A 15,529-nucleotide genomic window follows, 5' to 3' on the forward strand; every position below is an offset into this window, starting at 1 on the left:
TTGATGCTATTCTTAAACCATTTGTTTTTCTGCACGCGCATTTACTGCGCGCGCTCTACGCTGTTTGCTTACGTTTTTGGGGTTTTTCCGTTATGTCGACTCTGTCCTGAATATGAATGTGCACGTCAAAAGCTTTTCAAATACGACAGGAAATTGAAGTAGTAATTTGTTCAAATTTCTGGAGTATATATTTCCAAAGCTTTCGACCTACATCGTCATCTTGAGGGCAGATTTGACCATTTGAACATAAGAAAACACAAGAAAACGTTAGCAAACAGCGTAGAGCGCGCGCGTACTATGCGCGTGCAGAAAATCAAACGATCGAATAAATGATATTGGATGATAATTTTAGAATATTCTAAAAATAGCATCAAAGTGTGCACATGATGGGGCACGGGGATTCCTTCTCTTAGTTCATATTCTCTTGTTTGAAATGAAAAATTATTATAATGAAATGCTTTATTGCGAGGTCGAATACCAATCTCGTTCAATACTTCGTTGTTTCATACAATGCCATCAACAGTCAACCAGCTTCGAAGCAAACTTATGAAATTCAGGTACTTTCCTTCGAGTCTCAAGTCTCAAGTTTATTCACACACAATAAATACAATTACAAATTATAATTCACAAAATTAATTTACATAATTTTTTTAATACTTGATAAATAAGTAGTCAAAGCTATTATATGTGTGTGGCTTTGACTAAACGTTGTCGTTGATCGGATCATCCCTACGCACCTAGACCGAAAAGGATAACGGGTAAATTACCCAGAACTTGCGTCATCCAAACTGCTCGCCAGTTTAAATCTTCGCCGTATGCTCGGGGCATGGTTTTAGCAAATTAAATGGGATCGAAAAAAGCGAGCTCAAGGTGTGTTAGATAACATATGCGGCAGCCAGTAACTGTGAATTAATTATCCGCATGATCCTTTTCGGTCTAGGCGTGTAGGGATGAAGCCGATCAAACGACAACGTTTAGTCAAAGGACTGTAAGCTTTCGAGTCAACAGCCACCTACTCAAACAATTAATTTACAAATACACTGAACAAGGGGACAATAAACTATTTTATAGATATAAATTGACATTTAGAGAGAATTCTTTTCGTATTCAAGCAGTGAGCGCCAAAAATTATTTTCTTGAAGAAAGGCTGTTGTACAAGGCTAAAATCTTGTTATTCAGAAAGTTTAACTTCTTTGGAAGTGGGATGACCGATGAAAGTGGAATCAAAGCGTTAACCCAAAGCAAAACATTCATTCGAAAATGAGGTTTAGGCCTTCATTTGCTTATTTCCCATATATTTTCTATAAAAAAGCCCGACAAAGCAACAAAACGTCTTTGTACAATTGAAATTACCGCTTCAAACAGGCATTTTATCATAGTACATCAGTTTCTAACTGTTAAAAAAGGTTTTGAGTGTTAACCCAAAATGAAAATTGGGATCAAAACTCATACGAAAGTCTAGTTTTTGGCGCTTTTTCCAGATTATTGCTCATTATTAAAAAAAATTTCCTCTTAATATATAAAGCTATATGTATGTAAATGGATATAGATAAGATATAATGTGAATCTATAGATAACTCAATTGAGATCATATCTGAGATTCGACATATACATCGTAAACAACTAATACCAATAGCGAAGAAAGTTAAATCCAGCAAACTTCCGAGGTTCTTATTCCTGCAGTGGGCAATAAAACTGAACCACAGAATGAGAGTTTTGAAGAATTACAACCCTTTGGGTCGATCAACGAGACTACCGCGTAAAGAGTGCATCAACTTAGAATCAAAGACCGAAACCAAGGAACGACCCAAAGTCATTGTATGCAGTTTCCAGGTCGTTGAGAACATAGAGACAAGGATACACATCTATAACGAGTCCACAGGGGTGAGGAGCGCGCATTGTTTTCATCAATCAAGGCAGTCTCTTTCATGTCTTTTTTCTGTCCCGTCATAGAACATAGAGACAACGACACATCTTACAAGTGCACAGAGGTGAGGAGCGCGCATTGGCCTCATCGATCAAGACAGTCTCTTTTTATGTCTTTGTTCTATCTCATAGAATATAGAGAAAACGATACACATCTTACAATTGCACAAGGGTGAGGAGCGCGCATTGACCTCATCGATCAAGGCAGCCCCTTTCATGTCTTTGTTCTGTCTCGTCATAGAGAACATAGAGACAACGACACATCTTACAATTGCACAAGGGTGAGGAGCGCGCATTGACCTCATCAATCAAGGCAGCCCTTTTCATGTCTTTGTTCTGTCTCGTCATAGAGAACATAGAGACAACGACACATCTTACAATTGCACAAGGGTGAGGAGCGCGCATTGACCTCATCGATCAAGGCAGCCCCTTTCATGTCTTTGTTCTGTCTCGTCATAGAGAACATAGAGACAACGACACATCTTACAATTGCACAAGGGTGAGGAGCGCGCATTGACCTCATCGATCAAGGCAGCCCTTTTCATGTCTTTGTTCTGTCTCATAGGACAGTGCACAGGTACGCGGTGACGGCGATGAGCATCGTGAAACATATGTTTGATATTTTCGTTATTTGCTATTCATCGGTGAACAGTATTGTTGCCCACTCAAAACAATTGCTAGGAAACAGAGACACTTAATAAACATCACGTGGCACCTTCTTGGCCAATGAGAGGAGATAAAAAAATGGATAAACCTCGAATCAGTGTCTAATTACTCGCAAATACCAACGGTAAAGTAAAGAATGCACAAGTTCAACAATACAAACACTTTGAAACTTGACGGACCTTGACTGGAAAACGTGAATATTCTTCAAAAAATCGAGGCTAAGCCTGAGCAAATGAGTCTGTAATCAAGAAACACAGCAGTAATTTGGAACTCGAAAAGGGTCTATCCCCAAGTGCTTTATAACTCCACACAGCACAGCAAGCAAAAATACAAAATACAATAATATAACCGTTATTTTAGATAGGAATGACGCACATGAAAGTGCGCGTGTGTGCTGTGTACTCCCAAACCAATCAGAACGCAAGATTTATGAGGTATTTTATAACGGATAATAATATCACAACATCGCCTTTAAATCAGTTCAAATTCTCGCTAAGTACTTCCCAAGTACTTCTCTCGACTCATCGAAGAATCCATAAAAACTTTTAAACGGACTAATAACTTCAACAGAGAAGATTCCTGTCTCATTAGTTGTACCTGGACCAGATTTATCAAGAATGCTAAACTCTATCCGCCAATGCTATGAGAACTCGACCATAGAACAATACTCACAGATATTATCATGACCAAACGCGAAAGCTCAATTGATACTGAGGTTATAGTTCATTGAAATAGAAACCTTTGGTCTTCCATAGGCGGATCATTCAGATGTTTTCATCGTACATCAGATATCGATTACCGTTTCTTTCAAGCATATCTGCTTGTGTGCCATTATTGTAAAACTCTGGAGGGAAGGTCTAATAAATAAATAAAACAAGGTTATTCGATCAGTTGACCAGTCCAAACACTGACAAACAGATATATGCCAACGATATTAAGGGCGTATCCAGGGGAGGATCCTAGGTTGTGTGTATCCCCCTTCCTCATTTGTTGAGATAAGGCTGCTTTCATAGGCTGCATTCATTATGCATGTCAGGGGGGCAAGTCAGGTGATATTTTCCAATACAATTTAGAATTTTGGTCTCCTCCCTGACTTACCCCTCTGGCATACGTAATGAATGCAGCCTAAGTAGGCGGTGACCACTCCCCCGCCTATGGGAAATCCTGGATGAGCCCCTGAAAGTGGTCTTACTAGACATACTCAACAGCATAATTGACGACTCTTAAAACTCCAGTCATGCGGGCTTAATCTCACTTCTGAGATCTCAAAACAAAAGCAGAAACAAGAATGACAAAAACAAGCAACTCCTGGATTCGAGGCTAAGCCCAGGATAGTTTTCCTTTGTCTAAATTTCCTTCTAAACAAGAAAGAGTCTAAAATACTTTCCAAAATAGAAACTAACCACTTTGTGAGGTTCCAGTGAGGTGCCGGAGGAGGTGACGTCATAGCTATTCTTACTAGCCCGTGTTTTTACCGGAGGGGCCACGGGCCCGTAGGGGGAAAGGTGGTCTTCATCATGTCTATATTTAGCGGTCAACCATGTCTTTTTTTAGTTTGCTGGATTGCACCACGACGCAATAAGGAAGATTTTCGAATTTTGTGGGGTGTTCTTTTGGCTCGCGTTCTCTAATGTAAGACACGTGTTGGCTATCGTTTCTAACAACACACAATGTTTATCTTGGATCGAATTTGTTATCTTTAATCAAATTGTTGACTCGTCAAAAACAAACAATAGATGACTTGCCCAAGGAACAACAGCAATGATGTTTTTTTCAAAAATCTTTTTTTTTTCATGAAACGCTCAATATAAAGTAGATATATAAAGTTAACCTAAAACTTTCATTTTTTTGTCAGTATATAATTGTTCAATAGAAACACCCGTCACTTGAAACAATAGGGGAATCACCCCCCCTCCCCCCCAAAAAAAGGACTCACCAAAAACACGGCTTTTTGCATAATCATGGATCTAATCACGCGAATCACCTACTTAAAATCGAAACTACTTTAAAGTTAGCTTCACATGTTAGTTTTTTCTTCTGTTATCAATAAATTTTGATCTCGGAAAGAAAAAAGCTTAGTATTTCTTTGCGACCGCTCTCAATCGTTTTAGTCATTTTATTACGACATTTTTATGAAAATCAGAAATTGAATAATGTTCTTCTTCTCCCTCTTCAGGTTTCTGAGTCATAACAAGAGGCTTTAAGGTATTCGGTTTTAATGCCAGTAGATGCATTGAATCACAGCTTTTACAGCGATAAAACATCTCTTTTGTATTTTTGACACTGAGTTGAAATGGGTGTGAGCAAACGTTGCATGCGACTAATTGGTTTTGAGGATTGTTATACGCTTCATGCCAAAAACAATTTGGGCATTGCGCCACTGATATCTTAAAAAGGATTTGGGTTCTTGACAAACGTGTCACTCTCTTTCTTCATCTTTGTCCGCACTCTCCGATTCTTATTCCTCTTGCTCCTCACTGTCAATTTCCTCCTCTTGGAATTCTTCAGCTCCGTCGTCACTTACAGTTTCACTATTGCTAACTTCTGAATCAGAGTCGTCCTCGAGTTGCCTAGCAACGAGATCTGCCAATAGCATTTTGTTTCGAATAAGGCTTTTGTCCAAGTCCAGCTCTGCCAATCCATCAGTAAAAGTCTTGAGCCCTCTTGGGGACCTTACTTCTGGGTTGTAAGGTGATAAAGCATAATCGATTAACTCTCTCATGTTGGTCACTGGAATTCTTCGATAATGATGAGTCATTTCACCATGGGAATTCCAATACAAGATATCTTTTGATGCTACCATGCTATGAAGAAAATGCAGTGCTTTTTGTCGCGGCATACTTTTAGGAAGCTGTCGCACCATTCTATTGATCTCATTCTCGTCTGATTTCGAAAATTGCCCCTCCTCACCAGAGGAATCTTCGCTCAGCTCGAGGTCTGTAGATTCTTCTTCAAAGTGAGGTTCCGAGTGGCTCAGAACGGCACCTCACTGGAGCCTCACTTTAGAATAGCTATGACGTCACCTCCTCCGGCACCTCACTGGAACCTCAAAAAGCGAGGTTCCAAGTGGCGCAGAACCCTCATTTCATATCTAGTGACTATCCTATAGGTGGTATCACCTGTCTAGTTCTCCTCAACAGTTTGTTGGAAGCATAATAAATAAATAAAAATAAAAGTATGAAACTGGTAACAGTTTTAATAACACGACGTTTCGGAGTCGTCATGACGCCATTGGGGACGTGAAACCTTTTTGATATATCATATTTACTTACAACTCGTTCTGTTGTTGTCGTTGTGCCATCCGAACGTTTCTCAATAGTGCGTTCGAAAGTCACATTTCCTCCTGCAAACAAAGTCTTTGTAATTAGTACTTTCTGATAATAGCGCTAGCCAATCCACCCGAAACAGCCAGTTGAAAACAAATCGCGCGACTTATTGTCGGTGTTGTTGAAGGAAGCGAGGTTGGTTTGCACTACGAATGCATTTTGACCGGGATTTTGAACTAGCGTTACCCTTCCCACTGTTTCGTCTAACAGGTTCTTTCATTTTTAGTTGATCATGTTCTTGTTTCACTCACGATTTCTTTTTCATCATAGCATAGCCCCGTACAAAAAAGAGGCATTAAATATTAAATATACAAAACGTTTCTGGGGCGGTTGATCCCGTATACAATATCAATGTCTCCGAGGGTTTATAGAAAGGTTATTACAAATTTGTTTTCTCATAGTAATAAGTGTTTCAATTTACAAATAATGACAAACCAACTCAAATGCCTTCTTTGACGTCTCACTCATTAACATATTAATTGTACGTATAAACCCCTCAATATTCCCAAGATTCATCACTCAAATCATATAAAAGTATTTTCCATTCAACTATTCACTTCATGTAGAATCAATGCTGGAAATATTGAGTTAGGTGTCATACGCACTTTAATTGGGCGCCTATTCCAATTTTTACCTTTGCCGGCCTCAAACGTTAATAACTAGTTTAATAAAAATGGTAGAAACACAGTTCACGAGCGACGGAATAAAAGCAGTTGTTGCAGAGACTTACCCTGCTGAGAGTTGCTACACTTCCCTTTTTTATGGCCCTTCATTGGCTTGCGACACGTTATACAATGCGGTGCCTTTCTCTTTTTACCAGCAGCAGCTGGTGTTGGTGTACTTATATCTAATAAACTTTCCGCAGCATTATCTGTGAAAAGTAGGCATTATATCATGTGTAAGCATTATCTTATGTTTTATGTAATGACGATGATAATAATAATAAAAATGACGATAATAATAATAATAATTATGCAGCCTCTCATTAATCCTATGTAGGTAACTGTCCAATTATTTTCTTAATTGGACAGGTCTTGTTGATGTGGGATTAATTAGGCAGCTATATAATCAATAGGTAACGGGATTTCATGCTCCCCAATCAAGAAATAATTAGACTCGAAAAATTCCACTGACTGCCAAATTAGACTCGGCCTACGGCCTCATCCAATTTTGTCAGTCCTCGGAATTTTCTCGTCCAATTATTTCTTAGTTGGACAGCATGGAGTCCTATTACATATACTAATAATAATGATAATAAGAATAATGATAAGAATAATAATAATAAAGCCTTTATTGAATAATAAACTGACATGTGATAAGAATATTTCTATAATTATAACACAATAAAAAAAAAGAAAAAGGGATTATGAATATAAAATAACAAATATATGTACAAATTACTTATTTATCTATGAAAACACACTTGTAAAATAAATTAATAGCTCAAAACGCGAGTCCAGCTCTTCATACTGATATGATATTATATTACAACTATACATTTATTATTAAGTTCTAAATAAGATAATAAAATTAAATAATGAAATTAAATCGTAAATAATAATAATAATAATAATAATAATAATAATAATAGCAATAATAATAATAGCAATGTGAATAAGTTTCTTTGGGCCAAAATGTTTATATACGAAAAGAATGACTAGAAGTTTTTTAAGTAAGATAAACTGATGATGGACGATGGATATCGTCCGAAATATCTTACTAAAAACTTCTAGTCACATGTTCTTTTCGTAAATAATAATAATAGTAATAATAATAATAATAATAATAATAGTAATGTGATGATGATTTTAACAACGACAACAACAATGAAAATCATAATCCCAATATGCAGAAGTTGTAAAAGTAATTAAAATGTAGTAGAGTGCAAACCATAATTCCGTGAAAAAGTTAACTAACAAAATTGTACAAAATAGTGCAAAGTTTTGTAGGTCTACGGACTACTGATATATGTTAATTGTTATTAGGATAGTCTGATATGTTATTGCGTTTAATGTATTTGTAGATCAACAAGTGAATGTGTGAAATATAACCAGTCGATTGAAAATCTGCCACGAGAACGCGTGGTGCAAAACGCACATTCTTTGTCCGGTAGAAATGATTGAAATGGTAGCAGCGAAGGTGACAACTATTTAAATAAAAGCGTTTGCTGTAGAGACTTACCCTGCGGACTTGCTAAAGATTCCCCGTAAAAACGAATCATTTCCATGCCTAAGATAAAAAGGGATAACCCGGTTCAACAATATCACTGATCCGTACCTTTAATAAAGGATGCCATTTTTGGCAGATCTTTGATACTACGTGACCTTTTAGTTTCACGCCACAGTTTCTCTTTTTTTGACTCACTAACATTTGCGAAGCCGCGCTTGGTTTTAGATATTTTGGACGACAATTTTATGCCAAGAAAACGTTTTGCACCAATAACACATTAGCACTGAAATTAGTTCAATAAACAACCCAAAATATATGAGGCGGCAAAGCCGAGGGTGCCCCCTTCACTTTACAGAGGTTGGCGTGCGCAGCATCGACGCTTTTGGGGTATAAATTCAACGTCGTATTTTGTAACGAAAGTAGTCAGACATGAATGGACAACGTTAACCAGAAAAACATAGCGAAATAGTTCTTTTGACTAAATATTGTAAATACAATGTTTACTAGAGGGAAGGAGAATCCACCAAAGTGCATCCACTTTTCAAACGGCTCCGCGAGCCTATTCAAGAAGGGAAAACCTGCAAACGAGCTACTGAAACATGCATATTATATTCTTTCTTGATCTTACCTGTAGATTCAATGCTTCTTCTAGCAGATTTTCTCTTAACTGGAGATATGAAAAGTATAAATTACCAATACTTTTTGAGTTATTCAGTTAGTCCAATTTAAACACAATTAAATTTGTGACGTCTCACCTCTTCGTTTGCACATTATAACCAAAACAGCCAACAACACTATCGCAAAAGTGATGCCAAGAGCAATGCCTACATACATCTCTGTCTTGTTATCCGACTCTGTTGCCTTACCAGCTGTTTCGCCATCTTTGGGTGGTGATAAATATCCTAAGTATTAAATTCAGTTTCAAAGCAAATGTCAAGGTAGAGTGCATGCACGCAATAAACCCACTGGAAAAAGTGATAAAACTAAATAGAACTAAAATGTCAATTAGTATAGGAAATCGCACGATCTCGAGTACAATTTGGAAATTAATAGACACGAGTAATGTTTTGAAAGTTCTTGTAATTGCACGAACCTTTAGGCGAGTGCAATTAAAGAACTTTCAAAGCATTACGAGTGTCTATTAATTCCAAATTGTACGAGAAGATCGTGCGATTTTTTGTTTATAGTTCACTCAACAAAATTTCAGTAAAAAATGCGAAGCGACGCCGTTCATCTTTGTCTATTTGGCGGCCGATTTTCAGTCCATCGCGCAACTGAAATGCATAAAAAAGATTAGTTCTTACGGCTTTAAAATTTTATTTATGTTTTTTAAGTACGAAATGATAGAAAATAATTGTTTTGACATTATTTTGGCCGTGTTGCCATAGCGACTTAATTCGGTACTCCAACGGAGTACAATTAACGGTATAATTGTACTCCTCTCGACCAATCAGAGTCGAGTAATTTTGTTGAGTGTACTATAAGTTAGTATATGAACCGGTAAATAACTTTGTTTAGCATTTCTGTTTACTTCATTCAACAATAGATTTTTTATAGATCGTACATTGTTTTTGTATTAATTTTTACTTTAATATGAATCTTTCAAAAATTCAAATTTTTTTAAACCCTGAAACAGGCCGATCAAACTTAGGGCATGCACTGGGCTAACTCACAGATGGTATTATTAAACGTATGTATACCTGTCTTAATGCTGTTACGATCGATTGACAGTCCATTGAGCTTTCCTCCATTTTTGTCCACGGCATGCTTTAACAGGATGATGGGATCTGTGACGTTGGCAATGACGTCAAGCTGAAAATTTACGCCAACACTTCCTTTTCTGTTTCTGAGATACATTAGGATCATACACGTTATTTATGGACACACTAACTCGAACATTTCAGTTACAATGTTAATTGAAGAAAAGAAATCGAATATACCACAGCCAAGGACACTGTCAGGTTAACGAGCAGTACCACGAATTACAAAAATTTTTGTCTAGTTGTCTATTTAACAATTACACCCGCAGCCCCAATGGTCTATGAGCTGATATCCCATAATGACCGAATGAACTATTGACTCGTACACCATGAGTGCAAGGGGTCTAATTGTTTTAGTACAAACCTACTCATAGTCTCCCTCGCAGCCGCTTTAGTTTCATTCCATTCCCCTACGGTCCACTTCTCTCCCAGACCGTATTGGGTGGTACGAGTGATAAAGGCTCGTCCATTCTTGTAAACTTTCAAAACATCGTTCGTACTTATCAATTCCGAATTGTACACGAGATCGTGCGATTTCCTTTACTACTTGGTCCAAAAATGGATACTAAAAATGTTGAAACGAGATTGAAATAACCTATTTTTTCGTGTTGTTTTGGTTTTCAAAAGCGGCACCTTTCGCTCTTCATCTCTATTATACCACTAGTGGCTCAGCCAATCAGAGCTCAGGATTCGTGAAAGTGAAAACAGTGGTAATTGGTTAAGATTTGTACTACCAGGATCTTTAACAAATATATATGAGGACTGGAAGTACCAGGTATCGGTGAAAAAGGATGGCTTTTTGACGTGTCTAAAAACCCACACGAGATATCAACTTACACGAATGATAATATTCGCCAAGCCGTTACGAATTCTTCATTTGCATAAACAAGTTCAAGCTAAAAAAAAAAAGAAATTATCTTAATGATTAGAAATGCACAATAGAACTGAGAGTCATTACTTGTTAATGCTGGTACTCTTCTCAGTTGTTGATCGTTGTTTCTGTTGTTATCGTCGCTGCCGTTGTTTTTCATATTACTCTCATGTTGTTGTAGTTGTTATTGTATCAAGATTTTGCAACTCCTCATCTCCCGGTCTTTCCTCATGATTAATGGAAATTTTGCCATGTTTTTATAATTTTCATTTAGTTTCTCTTCCAAGATAACATGAAATAATCTTATGATAATAACAATCATATTTACCGTTTGGTTGATCTTCGTATTCAACTTAAAGTAAGCACCACTACTTGGATTCTTTAGGTTCTCACTCCAAGATGCGTTTGTTAAAATAAATGTTCCGTTGATTTTTTTTGGTGGACCTTTAAATAAAGTCATCGGATTAGTTATTCATTGAATGGTTTGAAGGACAGCTGTCCATATTACAAACAAATTTATAAAATAACTACAGCGCCCTTTGACTGGCTATTGTTATAAATATCGATAGTAGAAGTGGCGTAATGCAGCGTGAGCGTGCGCAAGTTTTCAAAATGATTAGTTGTGCAAATCTGTGTAAATCCTATGTACTTATTGACTGAGTGGGAGGGCCGTACGGGAAAATATTTGGCTCGAGGTCATGTCGTACGGACCGAGCGCAGCGAGGTCCGTACAAATGACCGAGAGCCAAATATTTTCCCGTACGGCCCGACCTAACTCAGTCAATAAGCATTTTATCATATGACCCTCACGAAAATAAAAATAACTAAGAAAAAGAAAGCGCGCGGATTCGAGCAGGGCCGGACTGGTTTTCCGGCCCGCTTACGTCAACCCGTCCGGCCCCCATCACGTGACTTTTTCCAATGGTTTTATTAGAGCGCGCGAGCAGGGCCGTACGGGTCATATGATAAATAATCTTTCGTCGTTAAAAATCCTCTTATTTTGACAACAAAACTTTTTCTAAGTTACGGAAAGTGTTCTTGGTTTCAAAAATACGATTTGCAAAGTGGGAGGCTTTTAAAGACTTGTTAACTTTAGGAAAAAGTAATGGTGTGCATCGATAAGGAAAACAGCTATTTGACAAAACATGGTGTCGAGGCACTAGAGTCTGTCATCTTTCTTATTTTTTATAACATTACACAGTATAATGACTTTTGAACGTAATCAATGTTAGGAGTTCATTATCATCATCATCATCATCATTATCACTATCATCATTATCATTATCATTATCATTACTATTATCATTATTATTATCATTATCATTATCATCAACATTATCATTATTATCATCACTATCATTATCATCATTATCATCATCATTATCATCATTATCATTATCAATTTTGTTTATTATTAATTGCCATAATAAATTCCATTAAGACAAAAGTGAAAATTGACTTACCTTGCTTGTACACTTTAAACTTTATCAGCCTATTAAAAGCGTCGTTCCTAACATCACAATAATATTTTTCATCTGCTGTTGCAAATATGTAGACGGATAATATCCACTTTGATCCTGGCACTTGGTGGGCGATAGAAACGTTGGTAAAAGAGGAGCCAGACCCACCTTCCCTCCGACACGTAAAATTAGGCCTTGGGTAGCCATCCACGTTGACTTTGAAGTGAACTTTTGGATTTGAAGGACTGAACACTTTGTATTTTTTGCCGAGGACTTGAGGTTCGTCCAAATCTGTAATGCATCATCCAAATTATATTTTTTATGACCATTAATGCATGTGATATCAAATCATACCCATCCATCCATCCATCCGTCCGTCCGTCCCCGGTTCGTCCGTCCGTCCGTCCGTCCGTCCGTCCGTCCGCCTTTCACGCGTAAAATTATCGGGCTGTAATACACAACTAGCAGTGTCATAACACTAATAACCTCTATTTATTCCACTTACACATGACTGTCACATGAAGGATTTTAGGCGCTGTATGTTCGCATTCTCTTCCATTGTAGGCTTTCACCCGGTACTGGCCACTATCTCTCCGATGTATTGAATCAAAAGTAAGCGTTTTCGACCCCGACAGAGGCGTTTGTACATTTTGTTTGTACCAAGCGATACCTAAAGGTTCGCTTCCAGCCACTTCGCATGTTATGATCACCTTTGTGCCTTCAATCACGGACTTAGTTGTCACTTCTTCGTCATTTATCCTGCATAGGCCTATCTTTGGAGGTTCTGCATCAAAAAAAAGACATCATTTTACCATACCTGATATAGTGTTTATTGAACTCAAAAATCAAAGGCATGTTTCATTTCCCTAAGAAAATGTCTTCAGATCCAGACTGAATTAAATTTTTGTATACATTTAGTTTATGCGGTTGGGTAGTTATCGTCACGTGGTCGGTAAATAAAATAATGGCATTGTTATTCTAAGTTTTTATTCCTAGATTTGAAATGTAATGGTTGGACATAACAAGTTCCATGATAAGGAATCTCCAAAACTGCATTTCATTTTTAATCATGCGTAACGTAAAAACTCATATAATAATGGGACGTTTGCATGATGGCGTCATTGACCTCTATTACCAGACCCCCTTGCACACTTTTTTGTTCAGTTAATTAGCACCAACTGTCTTACTTTTCTCATGAGGGAATACAAATTTGAATAAGAAAGAAAATTTGCGAAAAATTTCCCATTTTGGTAGTGGTAGTAAAATGACGCGATCACGCAAACGGCCTATTATAATATAATAAATCCATTGCAAAACGTTTATTATAAAAACGCTTGAGCCCAATAAACAGTTCATAAAAAGGCAAGGCAATGGTTAAATTATTATTACGAATACTAATGAAACCAAAGACATGTCCAGACATGTATAAACAAAGGTCGAAAAATTTGTATTTAGATAAGAATTCCAAATTTACCTTTTACAACAAGCTTTACATTACTCGTCTGACCAATTCCTGCAGTATTGTTGGTTACACAGTCCAAGTTTTTCTCTCCCTTGACATTGAGTGATAGAGTCACTGCGACACTTGTATTTTCACTTTGAACCAATTTGCCATTAAGGAACAAAGATATCTGTGGTGGTGGGATACCATCAGCTTTGCATGTGACAATAACCTTATCTCCAAGACAGTAAGTGTTCTTTTCTGGCTTAATCTTTAATTCGTTAGAATGAGGTTTCACTATATGGAAACATTAAAAATCTTGATTAAAAAATCAGAATAAAGTGAAACTGAATGTTACTCTAAAAGATTACTCTTCAACAACAAGACCAAAAACAAATCAGTTTAAATCCATTCAAATGCCAAATCATCCAGTTTCAAAAACCGGACTTTTTTGAGCAGCTTGGGACACCTTTGAGCAACTTATAAGAACAAGTGAAGACACCTTTGAGCAACTTATAAGAATAACTGAAGACACCTTTGAGCAACTTATAAGAACAACTGAAGACACCTTTGAGCAACTAATAAGAAAAACTGAAGACACCTTTGAGCAATTTATAAGAACAACTGAAGACACCTTTGAGCAACTTATAAGAACAACTGAAGACACCTTTGAGCAACTAATAAGAAAAACTGAAGACACCTTTGAGCAAGTTATAAGAACAACTGAAGACACCTTTGAGCAACTTATAAGAACAATTGAAGACACCTTTGAGCAACTAATAAGAATAACTGAAGACACCTTTGAGCAACTTATAAGAACAACTGAAGACACCTTTGAGCAACTTATAAGAACAATTGAAGACACCTTTGAGCAACTAATAAGAATAACTGAAGACACCTTTGAGCAACTTATAAGAACAATTGAAGACACCTTTTAGCAACTTATAAGAACAACTGAAGACACCTTTGAGCAACTAATAAGAAAAACTGAAGACACCTTTGAGCAACTTATAAGAACAACTGAAGACACCTTTGAGCAACTTATAAGAACAATTGAAGACACCTTTGAGCAACTAATAAGAATAACTGAAGACACCTTTGAGCAACTTATAAGAACAACTGAAGACACCTTTGAGCAACTAATAAGAACAAGTGAAGACACCTTTGAGCAACTAATAAGAACAACTGAAGACACCTTTGAGCAACTAATAAGAACAACTGAAGACACCTTTGAGCAACTAATAAGAATAACTGAAGACACCTTTGAGCAACTTATAAGAACAATTGAAGACACCTTTGAGCAACTTATAAGAATAACTGAAGACACCTTTAAGCAACTTATAAGAATAACTGAAGACACCTTTGAGCAGCAGATAAGAACAATTCAAGTCACCTCTGAGCAACTTATACCAACAAGTAAAGACACCTTTGAGCAACTTATAAGAATAACTGAAGACACCTTTGAGCAACTAATAAGAATAACTGAAGACACCTTTGAGCAACTTATAAGAACAATTGAAGACACCTTTGAGCAACTTATAAGAATAACTGAAGACACCTCTGAGCAACTTATACTAACAAGTAAAGACACCTTTTAGCAACTTAATGAGATGCAAAAACATTAATGCATTCAATAATTCTGTTACGATTTATGCATATCTTACAAAATATTGTTTTCAAAACGTTTTGTTCATAATGAACGTAAAAAGTACGATTTGAGTGTCATAAGATATTATTAAAGACATTTTAGAAACTTTTTAATGCCCAAACTGTAGAAACTTATAAATAAATATAATTTATGAATATGTGATACACGAGAACCGCATGTATCAGAAGCCTCATGAATCAAAGCAAATCATAGAATTAGTACAGGGTCATATTTAGGGCAATTTTCATTTTTGCATCTCATT

The 15,529-nt window shown here is 36.8% G+C and overlaps 1 protein-coding gene across 1 annotated transcript; it reads right to left on the reverse strand.

The window, feature by feature from the left end:
- Nucleotides 1-558: 558 nt before the first annotated feature.
- LOC148906685 (titin-like) lies at nt 559-15,445 on the reverse strand. Its single transcript, XM_089038098.1, has 13 exons — nt 15,433-15,445; nt 13,653-13,916; nt 12,684-12,962; nt 12,182-12,469; nt 11,047-11,162; nt 10,685-10,743; nt 9,788-9,933; nt 8,843-8,989; nt 8,716-8,754; nt 8,100-8,147; nt 6,649-6,789; nt 5,865-5,935; nt 559-3,449 (listed from the first exon to the last, which is right to left on the reverse strand). Exons 1-13 carry the CDS (start codon nt 15,443-15,445, stop codon nt 3,357-3,359), a joined length of 1,704 nt encoding a protein of 567 aa, XP_088894224.1. The 3' UTR covers nt 559-3,356.
- Between the last annotated feature and the right edge of the window lie 84 nt (nt 15,446-15,529).

The sequence above is a fragment of the Actinia tenebrosa genome, unplaced genomic scaffold, assembly GCF_029948245.1.
Source record: "Actinia tenebrosa isolate PJP-AT-01 unplaced genomic scaffold, QUT_ActTen_1.0 PGA_scaffold5__44_contigs__length_20552954, whole genome shotgun sequence".
Taxonomy (NCBI): Eukaryota; Metazoa; Cnidaria; class Anthozoa; order Actiniaria; family Actiniidae; genus Actinia; species Actinia tenebrosa.